This window comes from Misgurnus anguillicaudatus, chromosome 21 (genome assembly GCF_027580225.2).
Source record: "Misgurnus anguillicaudatus chromosome 21, ASM2758022v2, whole genome shotgun sequence".
NCBI classification, from domain to species: domain Eukaryota; kingdom Metazoa; phylum Chordata; class Actinopteri; order Cypriniformes; family Cobitidae; genus Misgurnus; species Misgurnus anguillicaudatus.
Window position 1 is genome coordinate 20,096,859 of NC_073357.2, and position 15,356 is coordinate 20,112,214.

General features: G+C 40.1%; 1 protein-coding gene across 6 annotated transcripts in view; it reads right to left on the reverse strand.

Annotated features, from left to right (window-relative positions):
* The window catches only part of LOC141353302 (kelch-like protein 33), a 91,790-nt gene that overhangs the window by 62,703 nt on the left and 13,731 nt on the right, over positions 1-15,356 (reverse strand). For all 6 annotated transcript variants that reach the window (XR_012360334.1, XM_073859783.1, XM_073859786.1 and 3 more), the window contains exon 2: positions 1,307-2,255. Coding sequence is in view for 5 of the 6 variants with exons in the window: in XM_073859783.1 (XP_073715884.1) it covers positions 1,307-2,255 (949 nt within the window). In the remaining variant the exon portion in view is untranslated. The remainder of the gene's footprint in view (positions 1-1,306; positions 2,256-15,356) is intronic.

Sequence of the window (15,356 nt, forward strand, 5' to 3'; positions counted from 1 at the left end):
CACATACCCCGCGCTTGAGCGTGTTTGTGACCAGTCATTAACATCAAGCACACATACATATCCTCGTGCGTTTGTGAGCGGCATTGACAAGTACATAAACCCTGCGCATGCTGTTTGCTGTGATTGTTTTTTAACGATAAAGAGCATAAACCGTTTGATGTTTGAGTTAAATAAAACTTACCACTGAGTTAAGCAGATCTGTCTCTGTCGACTATGTGACGTGACAGTCAGCACTCAGCACATCATAATTTCAAATTCGTTTACAAGATGAATGCTCTTGTTATGTTTAATATAAAGTTTACATTGCGTTGTAAAAATGATGAAATTATCTTCATACGTGCTTAATTCATAATGAGAACGTATTAACACAAGCTTTTTTATTCTGCTATAATATATATAAACAATAATATTTGTCATTTTATATAGGCTAGGCTACAAACTATAATTCTATCTTGACATGCACATTATCTGGTTCATGTTGGTCCAATTTAAGTTAGAGGACTCATTGGTTTGGTGTATTCATTTTAATTGTAAGCCTTTAAAAAGTAATAATTTTAGATGCAATTTTGTAATATTTATTAGCTAAAATTCTCAAATTTCTTCTAAAAACATTTAAAATCACAGAACCACAGAATTCTGCAGATTTTTCCAATTATTCTAAAAATAAAATGCCCTTTCAGTTTACAGTGTTCGATTTTGTGGCTCGTTCTCTCTTAGGAAAAATAAATATTACTGTCAAATGTCTTTCAGATAACAAAAATACTCTAGTTCACTGTATGAATTTGTTCATGTTTTATACAGGAATAAGTCTGAAGCACACCATAAAACAGTTATAGCCATTCATACAGGGCTAGTAGTATGTAGCTGTATATTATACAGATACACACCCAGGTATCGGATTGGTATTCCGTATTGGCCGTAGCCTACATCTTTTTACTCAAACTAGCCGCAAAAAATACAAAATCTTTTGATTTAGATGTTTTTTATAAAAATGACAAAACAATTGTGTGACAACTAACAGACATTAAAAGGAATGTAAGGTTTGATTGACATGTCATAGAATAATGCTCATCCGGACCACAGCCTATAAATCCATAATAACATCACTCAAAACTGTCCAACGTGTACAGTTTTTGATTGATAGGGGTGGGGCACTACCTGTCAAAAGATGATTGACAGGGGGTCATAAATCACTTTTTGACAGGAAGATCCTTCTAATTACTACTGAGAACATAGTTTTTAATGCCCCTGAGCAGATGTGTGTGTTCCTGAAATGTGTCTCAAGATGTAATAGCTGTTATATTACCTGTAAGCAGATTTCATGGTGTCAGCCTTGCCATAATAGTGACAGCCTCCAGCCAAATATAATTTACCACCAAGGACCCCAACAGCATGTCTAAATCTTGCCAGATCTGGCATTTCTCCTAGCATTCTCCACTCTATCTCCTTTACTACGCCTATTCCACTCCTCATAGAATTAGCAAACCAAATTTGCTTACTGGGGAATCGTTGACCTATGTCTGAATGCAGTTGATCACCTCCAACTAAAACAAGTGCAGCCTTGGGGTGGCGTACACGATGCTGTGCTACAGAGTTAGAGACACCAAATCCGAACTCCTTAAGTGCTGATTTGTGGAGTTCAATCTGACCTTCCCCACTACATTCCATGTTTAGGTTTACAGCACGTACTTCTTGAAATTCTCGGAAGGTCATGAGTGGAAAACGAACTGCTTTCATAAGCTCCTCAGCTTGTGGAAGTCTTCCTGCAGGATCCGCCTCCACCCAAGTAACAACTGCTCGAAAAACTGTCAGCTCTGAGGGAATAGATAGTGCATTGTTTTTGAGGTACTCCAGGAGCCTATCTGCTGGGAGGTCCTGAAACTTTGGAGTGACCGATACTTCCTGGAAATGTCTCAAAACAAAATCCTCTGCTAGCTCTTTCAAATCAGGCATCATATAGGCCTCTGCGAAAGATGCCACATCCAGGCAGTTGTGAATATCTATTTCCTGCTGCAGAAAGTTGAGGCAGAGTGAGAGGGCTGGCTCAAATTGTAATTGAATAGAGGTACAGATAAGTTCAAAAACACAGTCCCATCCAAGTGCAAGAGTTCCACTATAGGCACAATGCAGAAGGGTCTCAAGCTCAGCAGCCCGGACTGACAGCAGAGACACAGATTTTTGCTTGCACTCCCTCATATCAGTGGTAAACATCCCTTTGAAATAATGGCTGGTGGCAGTAAGAAGCACCCTGTGAGCTTGAGGACAAGGAGAACAAAGAAGATTCAGTTGATGAAAGCACTCGCAAAAACTGTAATAAACTGTATTAAAGATTTAATGTAGATCAGTGATTGCTATTGGTCAGTCAATCTTTGAGAATGTCCCTGTCGATTCCAAAAATAAATTAAAAATTATTTTTATATCCTATTTATTATACAGTTAACATTATATTAATCATCCACTTTTAAGGTTTAAACTCTATATATATCACTTACTGGGCTACACGCGATTCTATGCGTAATGTAATATATTCTGTGGCATCTATGAAGATAATATAATATCACATTAACCTTATGGAGCAATTCTGCTGCGTAGTTTGCAGAATTATGTTGTAGTTATTTTCATGCACTGTAACGTTATCTTAACACAGAGAGCAACGAATGACGTGACAAACAACTGGTTGTCCAGTGCGATTCCGTTCACACGCCACAGCTTCTCTGTAAATACGGTTGTAAAACCTGAAAATCTACGGGTGTGAGGTCGGTTATAGAATGCGGTTGTCAAACACTTATGATGTATTGTGAGTAAAAATGAGTGTGGCCTGGATTTGGCTCAGAAATTATTAGATGAATTTCTATTATTGACTTAACCCCACCCCCCATGTTGGTTAAACCTCCGTACTCAAGAATCACACTCACACACGGGGCATGAACAAATAACATATATAAATAAACACTGTTTACGTAACTCCGGCAGGGGTCATTTGCTGTTCGTGTCAGTTACAGTTTTTTTTAATTTACACACTAAAATATAAATTTCCACGCAATTTGCAAAATTCTACTCCAATGAGCAAAACACCTCCACAGATTTGCACATTACACACAATGTTTGCTTCACCCTTTTTGCAAAACATTACACACAGTGATTTGTAAAACTCTACACACATTTTCACACCTTAGGCTATGTTTACACGTACATGGTTACTTTGTATTTGTATTTGTATTTGCAAATACAGCTGCTCCATGTCGAGGAGCAGAGACGAGTGCTTGGAGGTCAGCAATTTTATATGTGTTCGACTTCATGCGGCGCTACAAGAACTGACAGACGGATAATGTCAGCATATCGTGAGAGCGAGTTGAGAAATCACACGTAGAGGTCTAATTTCGAATCGCTCTCGCTGTACTTTGACACCTACTGCAACAACTCCTCCCTCCTACATGAAGAACCAGTCCGCGTCACCACCAGCACCGTTGGTGATTGGCTTAAATGGGCTTGAGCTTCTCTTGACAGCATATATGCACGGGTATGTGTAAACAGGGGTTAAAGCAAAAAAAAAAATCCTGAGCCTGAACTTTTTCCGGGGGCAGGGGTAAACACATTGTCGAAAACATTGTTGAAACTAACTAGTATTGTATCTGCCATTAACACTTACATTAACAAGCTTAAACTACAGATTATGATGGGCTAGTTGAACCAGCATTATAAAAAAAGGTTATTCAAAATATATTTCACTAAAATATGGTGCAAACACAAAAATTGTTAAACTTTTTTGTCATAATTTACTATCAGTCACTTTGTGCATTTAAAGGTTAATACATCAATGCGGTGCATTTTGAGAGTAAAAATTAGTTGCTAGATCTATGAGGAATTTTATGTTCTTATAAAAAATGTGTGCTCTATTAGTATAATCTTTGGTTGCATATATGTATGGTAATAATAGGGCACACAATTCATTGTTGGTCAAAACATGTTTAATGTTTATATAATAATTAGAGGGAGCATTTAATAAATATTTATTAGGGGTGTGGCGAGACACTTAATCCACAAGACAAGACGAGACACGAAGATTTTTACACTTTTTAAGAAATCCTCAGTGATAAAATAAACGAATGGGAAACTGAAATCACATTATTTTTTAAATGATTTAACTAATCTAGAACTATCCCTGACAGTTATTTTGCTAATTGATAGTGAAGTAATTTGATATTTTTGGTAATAAAAATAGACTCAAGTGAGCAATAACCTTTTAAAATTACATAATAATTATGATCCAATAATAATTGTAAATAAAGTATCAAAACCAAGTTACATTAAACAACATTAGAATAACAAACACATTACATTTATCAGACATGTCTCAGACTTTATGTGATTTGAATTCCCAAACAAACATTATTGGAAACCCAAACAAAAAAGCACATGCAGTAAAAAGCCCTATTCAGACGGGATTAGTATTAGGGGAGACCGGGGTTGGTTGTCACAATTTTTACTCATGCATGAATTGCTCATCTTCAAAAAATCTTTCAGCAGTAATTCCTATATGAAATGAAAGCTTGGGGTCTTGGCTTTAAATGTGTATACTTTTTACTTTTACAATGTATTGTAACAGGAAGTAATTAACCATCAAAGACACTCTGGCACAACTCCATCACGGGGTTGGTTGTCACGGGGTATGGGGTTGGTTGTCCCTATAGAGGTTCAATAGGATTTCAGTGATAAATTGGGATCTGAAAAGATAGGCTAATGTGTAACTTTTTAGTTTTTTTAAGCTAGAAACTGCAAAAAAGTTTTAATATGAATTCCAACCCTATGATAGTTGTTGTCAATGCCCATTATGTTTAAACAATGGGATTAAAGTGGGTGATCAGTTACTTAAATTGTCTACTGTGTTGAGAAATAAAATGAAATTATTTTTAGTGTTAAAACATCTTTATTTAATGCTTTATTTATTTTATTTTAACAGTAAACAAAAACAAACAAACAGACAAACAGTCTTAAAAGGTCTATATGTCCAATACTCACATGTGACAACCAACCTCGCAAGCTATGAGACAACCAGCCCCAACTGACTTCTTGACAAACATGCTAAGCTAGCTGCCACACGGCTTTAACTTGAAAGCTAAAAGATGGATTAAAATAAAGCTACTACTTTTGGCTTTTTAATGGGTGTTTTGTTCTTGAATGATTAATTGCCTACAAGATCTCAACACAAAAACAACACCAACATGAAAATTTACTCTGACCCATGAAAATAAAAAAATGTCTCCTCACCTCAATGTTATGTATCTGCTCAGCAAAATTACAAGTGCAAATGAGTAAGCTATTAAAGGCTAACAAATTGATATCAAAGTTGTACCACAGCACCATGTAGTATGTCTGGAATAAGCAGTGTGACAACCAACCCGTGAGACAACCAGTCCCGGTCTCCCCTACAGGGGGACCTCTGAGAAAATCGTGCTTCTCAGAGGTCCTCTGTGTTTTTAATCCCGTCCGAATCGGCCATGTCTGTGTTTTTCTCTGACGACCTCCATAAGAATTCCAGAGCAATTTACCTACTGTTTTTCGCCGAACTCAGAAGTCCTCTGAGAAATTTAATCCCGTCCGGATGCAAATGTCTGTGTTTGCCCGCAATATCTTTTGAAAATGCGGTTCATTTCGTGTTTTGGCCAACGTGATCTGCCGTAAGGTCTTACTAACGCGCTTATATTGTATTTCCCGAGTTCCATTCATTCAGATATGGATGTTTTTCCCATTCGGCGAAATAAAATAATCAAGACGAGATGAATATCAAACACTGTTAAGACTGGCCACTGTAATATCAGTAACGTTATAAGGTAAGAAACTCCATTCAAACTCTGTTCAACTCCGGAATGGTAATGTTAATTAATAAAGATAATAAATTGAAGAAATAATGATTTTTTGGGGTTTATTATAGGCAGCCAGTTATATAAAACACGTAGGCTAATGTTACTTTAGTAGGATTTGTATATTTATTTTGATTTGTTAAAATTAAATGAATAAATTACATGTTCTGTAATAGTTTTACTTTTAAAGCAAAATATTACAAACACGCATATCCAGAGCACGTGCTCTTGTGCAACGCCCAAATGCATGAAACATATACCATCTCTGGAATAGCCTGAGAATTTTAATCCAGTCTGAATCGGTACATAAAATCACAGACGTCCTGTGGGACACGTTGAAACTCAAACTTCGTTTGGAAAACTAATCCCGTACGAATAGTGCTAAAGACAGAATATAATGCATACACTGTAAAATGTTCAAACAGGAAAACTGCATCCTCCGGATGTTGCATATGCATGCATACGTCATCAAGGTTTATTTCAGTTAACTGAGCATTGCATTCGCAAGTCATAAGCATATTACAACAACGTGATCAACTAAATATATTTAGTATACTTTATAACTGTTAATATTCCCTAATAAGACAGTCTTTATGACGTATATGCAGTCTACATCCGACCTGAAGGATGCAATCTTTGAGAAACGACCAGCATTTCACCTCCACGATCTTTGCACCCTTCATTTGAAGTGGATACTGTAACATTAAAGTTACTTAATTCAAATGATGTTGCGACTTAAACATTCCTAGTTGTCTGGAAAGCCAATCAAGTGCACTTGTCTTTTCCATCAAGAGCTCCGCGTTTCTCTCTCACACACGCACGCACACACACACATACACACACAAACACACACACACACACACACACTCCATATATACACACACACATTTCTATTGAAATATTTCTATTAATTTCACAAGTATACCTTTAAAAACCATAGTAATCATGATGAAGGTTCTGTTTGGATAGTAGAAACACAACAAGGGACAATTTGATAAACTTATCAATGTTTGTTTACAGCCGCCATCATTACTCCCTCACGTGTTGACCATGAAAGCAGCATGTGTGCACATGCGAGTGATCCTGTGTTTAATAAACTTGCTGTGTGGAGATATAAGCTTAGACGGAACTAATTAAGGATTGTATTGTATCCCTCACCTTTCGGCGAAATTCGCCGTTTTGAAGCCAAAAAAAGGTGACCCACGTAAATCATCTAGATTCGATAAGAAAACATTTTTTTTTTGGGGGGGGAGGTGCGCGAGTTGTTTGTAGACGCGCCCTTCGCTGTTATCCAGCATGTATCCCACACATTAGATTTGTTTGAGTTCATGCTGCGTTGCAAAACCCGACAGGCAGGCAGGTGACATCAAAGTATCACGAGAGTGAATCGAGAAGCCATAAGGAAGCTTTCGAACGGCTCTTGCGCTACTGTAATGTCATCCGCATTTCTGTGTTCTTCGTCATACAAGCTTGTTGAAGATGCGTAGAGCGACTGCCTTCGGGACGTAAAGTCAACACAAAACGCTGTAAAACTATCATTGTGGAATTGTAAGGCATCAACCAATTAAAACAACATATCTACACAGACTGACACTGCAAAGTGACCTAAAATATTTTTGTTGGAATGGATTGGAACGAATCATGGACGTACTCCTCGCTTATAAGTCATTGGTCTACGGCTGTAAGTACTTAAATGTAAATATGGTGAAACTGCAAAATATTGCATGAAATGCTGTAATAAGAACATACTATTATTAATACTGCTAATAAGAAAGTTTACAGTAACATTTTAGCGATTTTAGACTATTTAAGCGACAAAGATGCTAAAGTGAACTGTTTTCAGTGTGCATACGCGCACAAACTCAAAAGCCCACGCCCAACGCGCGTTTCAAAAATCACGCAAAGCAAACGCATATTTTTTGGGCTTGACAGGAGATATACGCACAAACTTTATTGTAATACCACAGTCTCTGCAAGTATTCTCATAAAACAGTCGTTTATTATAAGTGAGTAGTTGATCATGTGTCAGTGATCGCTTCTCCGTTTTTAAAGGGACAGTTCGTCTCATAAGATATGCTTATGTTTGAGTCATTATGTTAATCAAACTACAAAAGACAAAAGGAAAATCACTTTTATAGCTTTAAAAAGATCAATTATATTTAATTTATAGAATAAAAACAGTGTTATGTTAATTTGATACTGTTTTTTCAACCTAATCAATACTGTTAGATCTTACTTTATTTGTAACTTTGTTCTTTTCTATTTTATATGCTTGTAATGTCTTGATTTGTTCTTATTTTATTTTCCCACATCACTTTTTTTGCTTATCTGAAAATTTTTCAACCCATGACTCAAAAAACATAATTTAATTCATTTAACCAGTACTATATTGTAAAATTAATTCATTTTAAATTAGATGTAGGCCTTTAGGTCCACCCTATTGCAAGGCCAACTTAAAATTTTATGGCCTTGCGACTGATGGTCAGATTATGGCAAAATAAAATTATTGCAGATTTAAAATAGTAAGGGAATGCTACTTGTTACAGCTTTCCACATTTATCAGCCCATTTAATTAAACATGGTTTCTGTCACTAGTTAAATGTTTACATTTTAAATTTGAAAGAATTAAATAATTGAAATAATGGTCATAATGTATTTTTTGCGTATGTTATGGTGTGCAATTTGTTTCTGCCCACATGGAGGGATGTTGCATTCCTTCCTTCTTTTTTGTCCTTGGCCAATCACATGCCTGAAGAATAAATAAGTTAAATTACAGCATGTTCCCTAATGAGGCCATAATATTTATTCTGGGGGGGGTCCTCCCACCTCGCGGCCCCATCAGAGGCCACATCGCCCCTCGAGCGCCCTTCTCACCTTTTTCACCCCTGACCCGTTTTCATGCCTGAAAGTGAATCCATTTGCAAAAGGTGTTTATTAGAAAAATCCCAATAAGGGCCAGCAAACATATTTGTTAAGGGCAGATCCAAAATCGTATTCCAATAACAGGCAAAATGTCAGGGCAGGCAGAGTTCAATCACAGAATCCAAATAAACAGGCACGGGTCAGAAACAGGAACAGATACAGAATACAGATTCAAACAGGCACAGACAGGCTAACAGGTTGTGTATGGCTAAACAAGGCTGACCGTGTGTCTCAATCAGCTCCCTTGTTCAGTACTCAGGGCACTGATCAGGGAGTCGGCCATTTTAAGGGCTGTCTCAACCGCAAAATCCGTTTAGTGCACTGGAACGTTCGTTCCCTAAAAATTCCCACAATCCAACGCAAAAACCAGTGAGCATCGATGGTCCCTATGTTCCCTAACCGGAAATCACGTGATCTTTTCTGAAGCTCGCCAACCGAACATCACGTGATCCAACTCAATAAACTTTATGAAATGTTACAGAACTTTTATAAAGACAAACGTTTGTTTTAGTTGTAAATATAAACACACATTGCTACACAGTAAGGGACCACAATCTACTCAATATTTAAAATAATAATATTTATTTTAAATTGTAAATATATTTATTACATTTAAAATTTAATTATATGCCTCCAATTGTAAGAGAATAATGACAGCATTTTTCACAATGTACTGTTTTTAAAATTAAGTCAGAGAGATGTTGGTTTTGCCGGTTGTTAATGAGTAACAGCTGTGAGTGATTACAACGCGCTTAAGCAGCCACCAGACAGAAAAATAAGTAAACATTGTCCCAATGTGAAGTGAGCTAGGGTCCTTACCAGTGCCCGAACCTGTGTACACGATATACTGATTCACGACCTCGGGAGCTAGGGAACGAATTGAGACACAGGGTAAGTATTAATCAGCCGGGCACAGGTGTACAGGAAGTGACTTAAATACAAAAACAAACAGGAAGTGTGAAGCGTGACATGGTATGATGAATTTCAAAATAAAAGTCCGAACAGAGCAGAGAATCAAAATACAAGTTCAAATAACAAAAATACACAGAATACAGAAAAACACAGAACAAAAGTAAAAAAAACTGGAAATATTGTTTTCGCAAGACGGAGAAGAAGACATGGTTTTAAAGAAGGAAAATCAGCTGTTCGTGAGTACATGGGAAAGTTTACGAAGCAGCCGCCGTGCTTGCATATCATAAAACGAAGCTCTAATTTGAAGTGATTTTGAAAATATTATTCCGTTGTTGTACAAATCGTGAACTTGCTGTGGCAAAATGTATGTTTAATTGATGATGGATGCTGCTGATGGTTTTGTTGAAAAAGTGATTATGGAAGAAAAGGAATTGTTAAAGTTGATCGCTTCCTGTAGAGGAAAGCTTGGCGTTTTAACAAGAAAAAGGAATGAAATAAATGCATTGATTGAAGCTGGTGAAAATAAGGAAACTGTTGCTAAACATACTGAAACGTTTAACAATGTGTTGGCAGAGTTTATGGAATTGCAAGTGTCTGTGCAAAGTTTACTGAATGAGGATGAAAAGGAGGCCGATCATGTAGATTGGTATGAACCGAAGTTAATTCTCTTCAGTGAATTTCTAAACGGAATTGAATTGTGGATGAATGAAAATTCAAAAGATGCAAATGATGAAGTGTGTGAAGGTGCTGTTGGGCCCAATGACAGTGTTTCTCAGGCCTCTGATAAATCATCTACAAAATCCTCACGTAAGTCGTCTAAAGTTTCTTCTAAAAGCAAAACAAGTGCATCTGTTGCTCTTTTACAAGCTGAAGCAGAACGTGCAGTGCTAAAAGCTAAAGCGCAAGCTTTGGAGCAAAAGCATATTTTAGACATGGAAGAGGTTTAATTAAAAGCAAAAAAAGAAAAACTTGCTTTAGAAGCTGAAATGGCAGCAGCAGACGCAAAAGTGGATGTTTTCTTAAATTCTGAATCATTCTTGGAAAGAATCAGTTTAAAGTCTGAAATAAGCAGTACACATACTGAATATATTATACCTGCAAGAACACCGAAACCACAGCCAAATCAAGTTAAATCAACAAAGCAGCATGCATCCACTTCTGTGATTAAAACCAAACATCCAAGTTTTAAGGACAATACAGCTTATGCAGATATTATGAAAAGACAAAATGAAATAACTGCTTTATTGGTGAAGCAACAGCAAACATCCCTTCTTCCAACAAGAACCATTCCTGTATTTGATGGTGATCCTTTGCAGTTCAGATCATTTATTAAAGCCTTTGAACTGGGTGTTGAGAACAAAACTGACAATGCACAAGACAGACTTTACTATTTGGAGCAATTTACAGTTGGGCAACCTAGAAATCTTGTTCAAAGTTGCATGCATATGGATCCTGTAAGGGGATACGAGGAAGCAAAACAGCAGCTTGAATGGCATTTTGGAAATACTATTAAGATTGTATCTGCATTTATGGAAAAGGCATTGAATTGGACTGCATTAAAAGCAGAAGATGGACTTGCATTAAGAGCTTATGCCCTATTTCTTCGTGGTTTCTATAATACTATTCAAGAAGTAAATTGTGTGGAGGAGCTGGAAAATTCAGCCAACATGAAAACGATTGCTTCCAAGTTGCCTTTCAAACTTCGTGACAAGTGGAGAACAATTGCATGCAGTATAGCACCCTTAACTTGTGGAGTTCCTCAAGGGTCCATTCTGGCTCCCATTTTATTTTCACTCTACATGCTTCCATTAGGTTCCATCTTTAGGAAGCATGGAGTATCCAGTGGTGGTAAGTAAAGAAGTAAAAATACTTTGTTACTTTTCTTTTCGGGGATCTGTACTTGAGTATGTTTTATTTGCATCTACTTTTACTCTTACTCCACTACAATTGTAATGAAGCACCTTGAGATGGAAGATCCATTTGCAGGCTTTATTACTCTCGTAGTCAGACAGGCAGAATATCAACACCAGCATACACCACAATATAGATAAGGCAGTCTCGTAGTCAATAAACAATCCAAAAGGTCAGGGCAGGCAGCAAGTAATCGTAATAACAAATAACAGATCAAAACCGGTAACCAAATAAACACAGACAGGGTAAACGCTCAGAAATGACAGACAGAGCAAATCAAGACTTCGCATTGAGGTGGCATTTGAGTCTGGCTTAAATAGGCAGTCTTTGATTTGGATCAGGTGGCAGGCAATCAGTCCTGGTATGTGGGTTTGTGGGTAGTGTAGTTTGACCAACACTAATATTCAGGGGATGGCTCCCTCTGGTGGTGATCGGGAGGCGAAGCAGGTGTCTCATTCACAACAGAGCCCCCCCCTGCGAGCGGCTCCCGAAGCGAGGTTGTGTGCGACGCCGGGGTCTACCACGAGGTCGAGGGGCCGGCTTGTCTGGGTGATTTCGATGGAACTCGGCGGTGAGTGAAGGGTCAAGGATGTCTCTCGCCCTTACCCAAGAGCGCTCCTCTGGGCCGTACCCCTCCCAGTCGACCAAGTACTCAAGATAACCTCCCCGGCGTCTAGAGTCGAGAAGGTCATGGACCTGATACGCTTCCTCGCCGCCGATCAGCAGGGGCGGTGGACCTGGCGGAGCGGCCACCTCCTCTCGCTCCCCTCTCGGACCACCAGCGGGTTTCAGCAGGGAAAGTGGGAGATATACGGTAAGTGGAAGGTAATGCCAATCGATATGAAACAGGATTAATTTTTCTAAGTATTTTGAATGGACCCACATACCTGGGACTGAGTTTTTTGCAGGGAAGTCGAAGGCGGATATCTCGAGTGGAGAGCCAGACCCATTGCCCAGGTTGGTAGTCAGGATGAGCTCTGCGGAGACGATCAGCTTGGAGTTTCTGCCTTCTGATAGCTCTTTGCAGATGGTGATGTGCCTCGTTCCACGTCTCCTCGCTTCTGTGAAACCAATCATCGACAGCAGGTAGTTCTGAGGGTTCGCCCGTCCATGGGAAGAGAGGAGGTTGGTATCCGAGGATACATTTAAAGGGAGTGACACCGGTGGCTGGCTTTATGAGGGAGTTTTGGGCGTACTCTGCCCACATCAGGTAACGACTCCAATCCGCCTGGTTCTGATGACAGTAGGAACATAGGAAGCGAGTGATTTCTTGGTTAAGACGCTCTGTCTGACCGTTAGCCTGTGGATGGTACCCAGAAGTGAGGCTGATGTTTACATTGAGGAGTTTAAAGAAGGCTGACCATACGCGTGATGTAAATTGGGGACCTCTATCAGATACAATATCTTCAGGCAGACCGTAGAATCTGAACACGTAGTTACACAGGCTCTCTGCTTCTTCAAATGCTGTAGGTAGCTTAGGTAGGGGAATGAGGCGACAGGCTTTAGAAAAACGGTCGACGACCGTGAGAATTACTGTGTTGTTGTTGGAGACAGGCAGATCGGTAACAAAGTCTATGGCAATGTGGGACCAGGGCCGTTGTGGAATGGGCAGAGGTTGTAAGAGGCCAGCAGGGAGTAGGTGAGAGGCTTTTGTGATGTTACATACGGAGCAATTTCTGACAAATGTGGTGATATCGGCTGACATAGAAGGCCACCAAAACTTGTTCTGAACAAGATTGATTGTAGCAGTAATGCCTGGATGCCCGGAGCTGGGGAATGCATGAATGTGGGTGAGTAATCTGGAACGAAGGTCCTCGGGTACGAAAGTCTTGTTGGGTGGACAGCCATCAGGAGGAGGAGAGAGCGTGTTAGCCTGGTCGATTTCAGTCATAAGATCCCACTGAACTGGAGCCATGATAATGGTGTCTGGTAGGATAGTTTCATCAGAGGAGCGTGCGCTGGAGTCTGGGTACAAGCGTGAGAGAGCGTCAGCTTTAGTGTTCTTCGTACCTGGGCGATAAGTCACAGTGAAATTGAATCGGGTGAAGAACATGGCCCATCGTGCCTGTCGGTGATTCATACGCTTGGCTGAACGAAGATATTCCAAGTTTCTGTGGTCGGTTAGGACGGTGAATGGATGCTGCGAACCCTCCAGCCAATGGCGCCACTCCTCGAATGCTGATTTCATCGCGAGGAGTTCGCGGTCGCCCACATCATAATTTCGTTCAGTGGAGTTAAGCTTACGGGAATAGTAGGCGCATGGGTACATCTTTTGGGCAGGACCCTGTCGTTGTGACAGTACAGCTCCCAGTCCAGTGTTAGAGGCATCCACCTCGACGAGAAAGGGTACAGCAGGGTCAGGGTGATGAAGAATGGGTGCCGTGGAGAAGCATACCTTGAGTCGTTGGAAAGCGGTGACTGCCTCGGGAGACCAGGTGAGACGAGCGGGAGCCTTCTTAGTCATGGCTGTTAAAGGTGCTGCAGTAATGCTGAAGTTGCGAATGAATCGTCGATAGAAGTTGGCGAATCCTAGGAAGCGTTGGAGTTCTTTAATGGTAGTGGGTTGTGGCCAGTTGATTACAGCTTGCACTTTAGACTCGTCCATAGCGACCCCTTCGGCTGAAATGATGTAGCCCAGGAAGGATGTTGAGGTGCTATGGAACTCACATTTTTCGACTTTGGCGTAGAGCTTAAACTGGATTAAACGTTTCAACACTGCACGTACATGCTGGATGTGTTCTTCGAGTGATTCTGAATGTATGAGAATGTCATCGATGTATACTATCACCCAGCGATCGAGCATATCCCGGAAGACATCATTAATGAAGGACTGGAACACAGACGGACTGACAGAAAGGCCGAAGGGCATCACCAAATATTCATAGTGACCAGACTGGGTAGAAAAGGCGGTTTTCCACTCATCACCCTCCCTAATGCGGATGAGATTGTAAGCGCTGCGAAGATCCAGCTTGGTGAAGAACCTGGCTTTTCGGAGTTGTTCCAAGGCTGACGGGACCAGAGGTAGGGGGTAGCGAAATTTGACAATTACTTCGTTCAGGGCATGGTAGTCAATGCAGGGTCGTAGACTCCCATCTTTTTTCTTAACAAAGAAGAACCCTGATGAAGCGGGTGAAACTGAGTGACGGATGAAGCCCTTGGCCAGTTCTTCGTTGATGTATTTCTTCATGGCCTCAGATTCGGGTTGAGAGAGAGGGAAAATCCTGCCTTTAGGGGGCGTAGCGTTAGGTAGCAACTCGATGCTACAGTCACTGGGGCGATGAGGTGGTAATTCTGATGCCCTTTCCTTGCTGAACGCCTCCGCGAGATCTGAATAAACCTCTGGTAACCCGGGGATTCTGGGAGATTCGGGTGTGGTAATGGTGGCGTTGAGCTGGAGAGATGATTGAGCAGTGATGCAGTGTGCATTACATGATGTGTCCCAGTCAGTGATGCGACTCTCTTTCCACGAGATTACGGGGTTGTGTTGCTGTAGCCAAGGTAGTCCCAGAATGAGTGGGTGATGAGGGGAAGTAATGACATGAAACTGAATGGTCTCTTGGTGTTGTGAGCCAACTTGCAGAAGTAAGGGTTGTGTGAGAAATTTTATCTCTCCATCTCCGAGAGGTCTTCCATCTATCGCCTCCACTGCCAAACGAGAGGGACATTTTATTAAAGGGATGGCATTTAGGCGAACAAAATCCTCAGACACAAAGTTCCCTGCTGCTCCTGAATCAATGAGGGCTAGCGTAT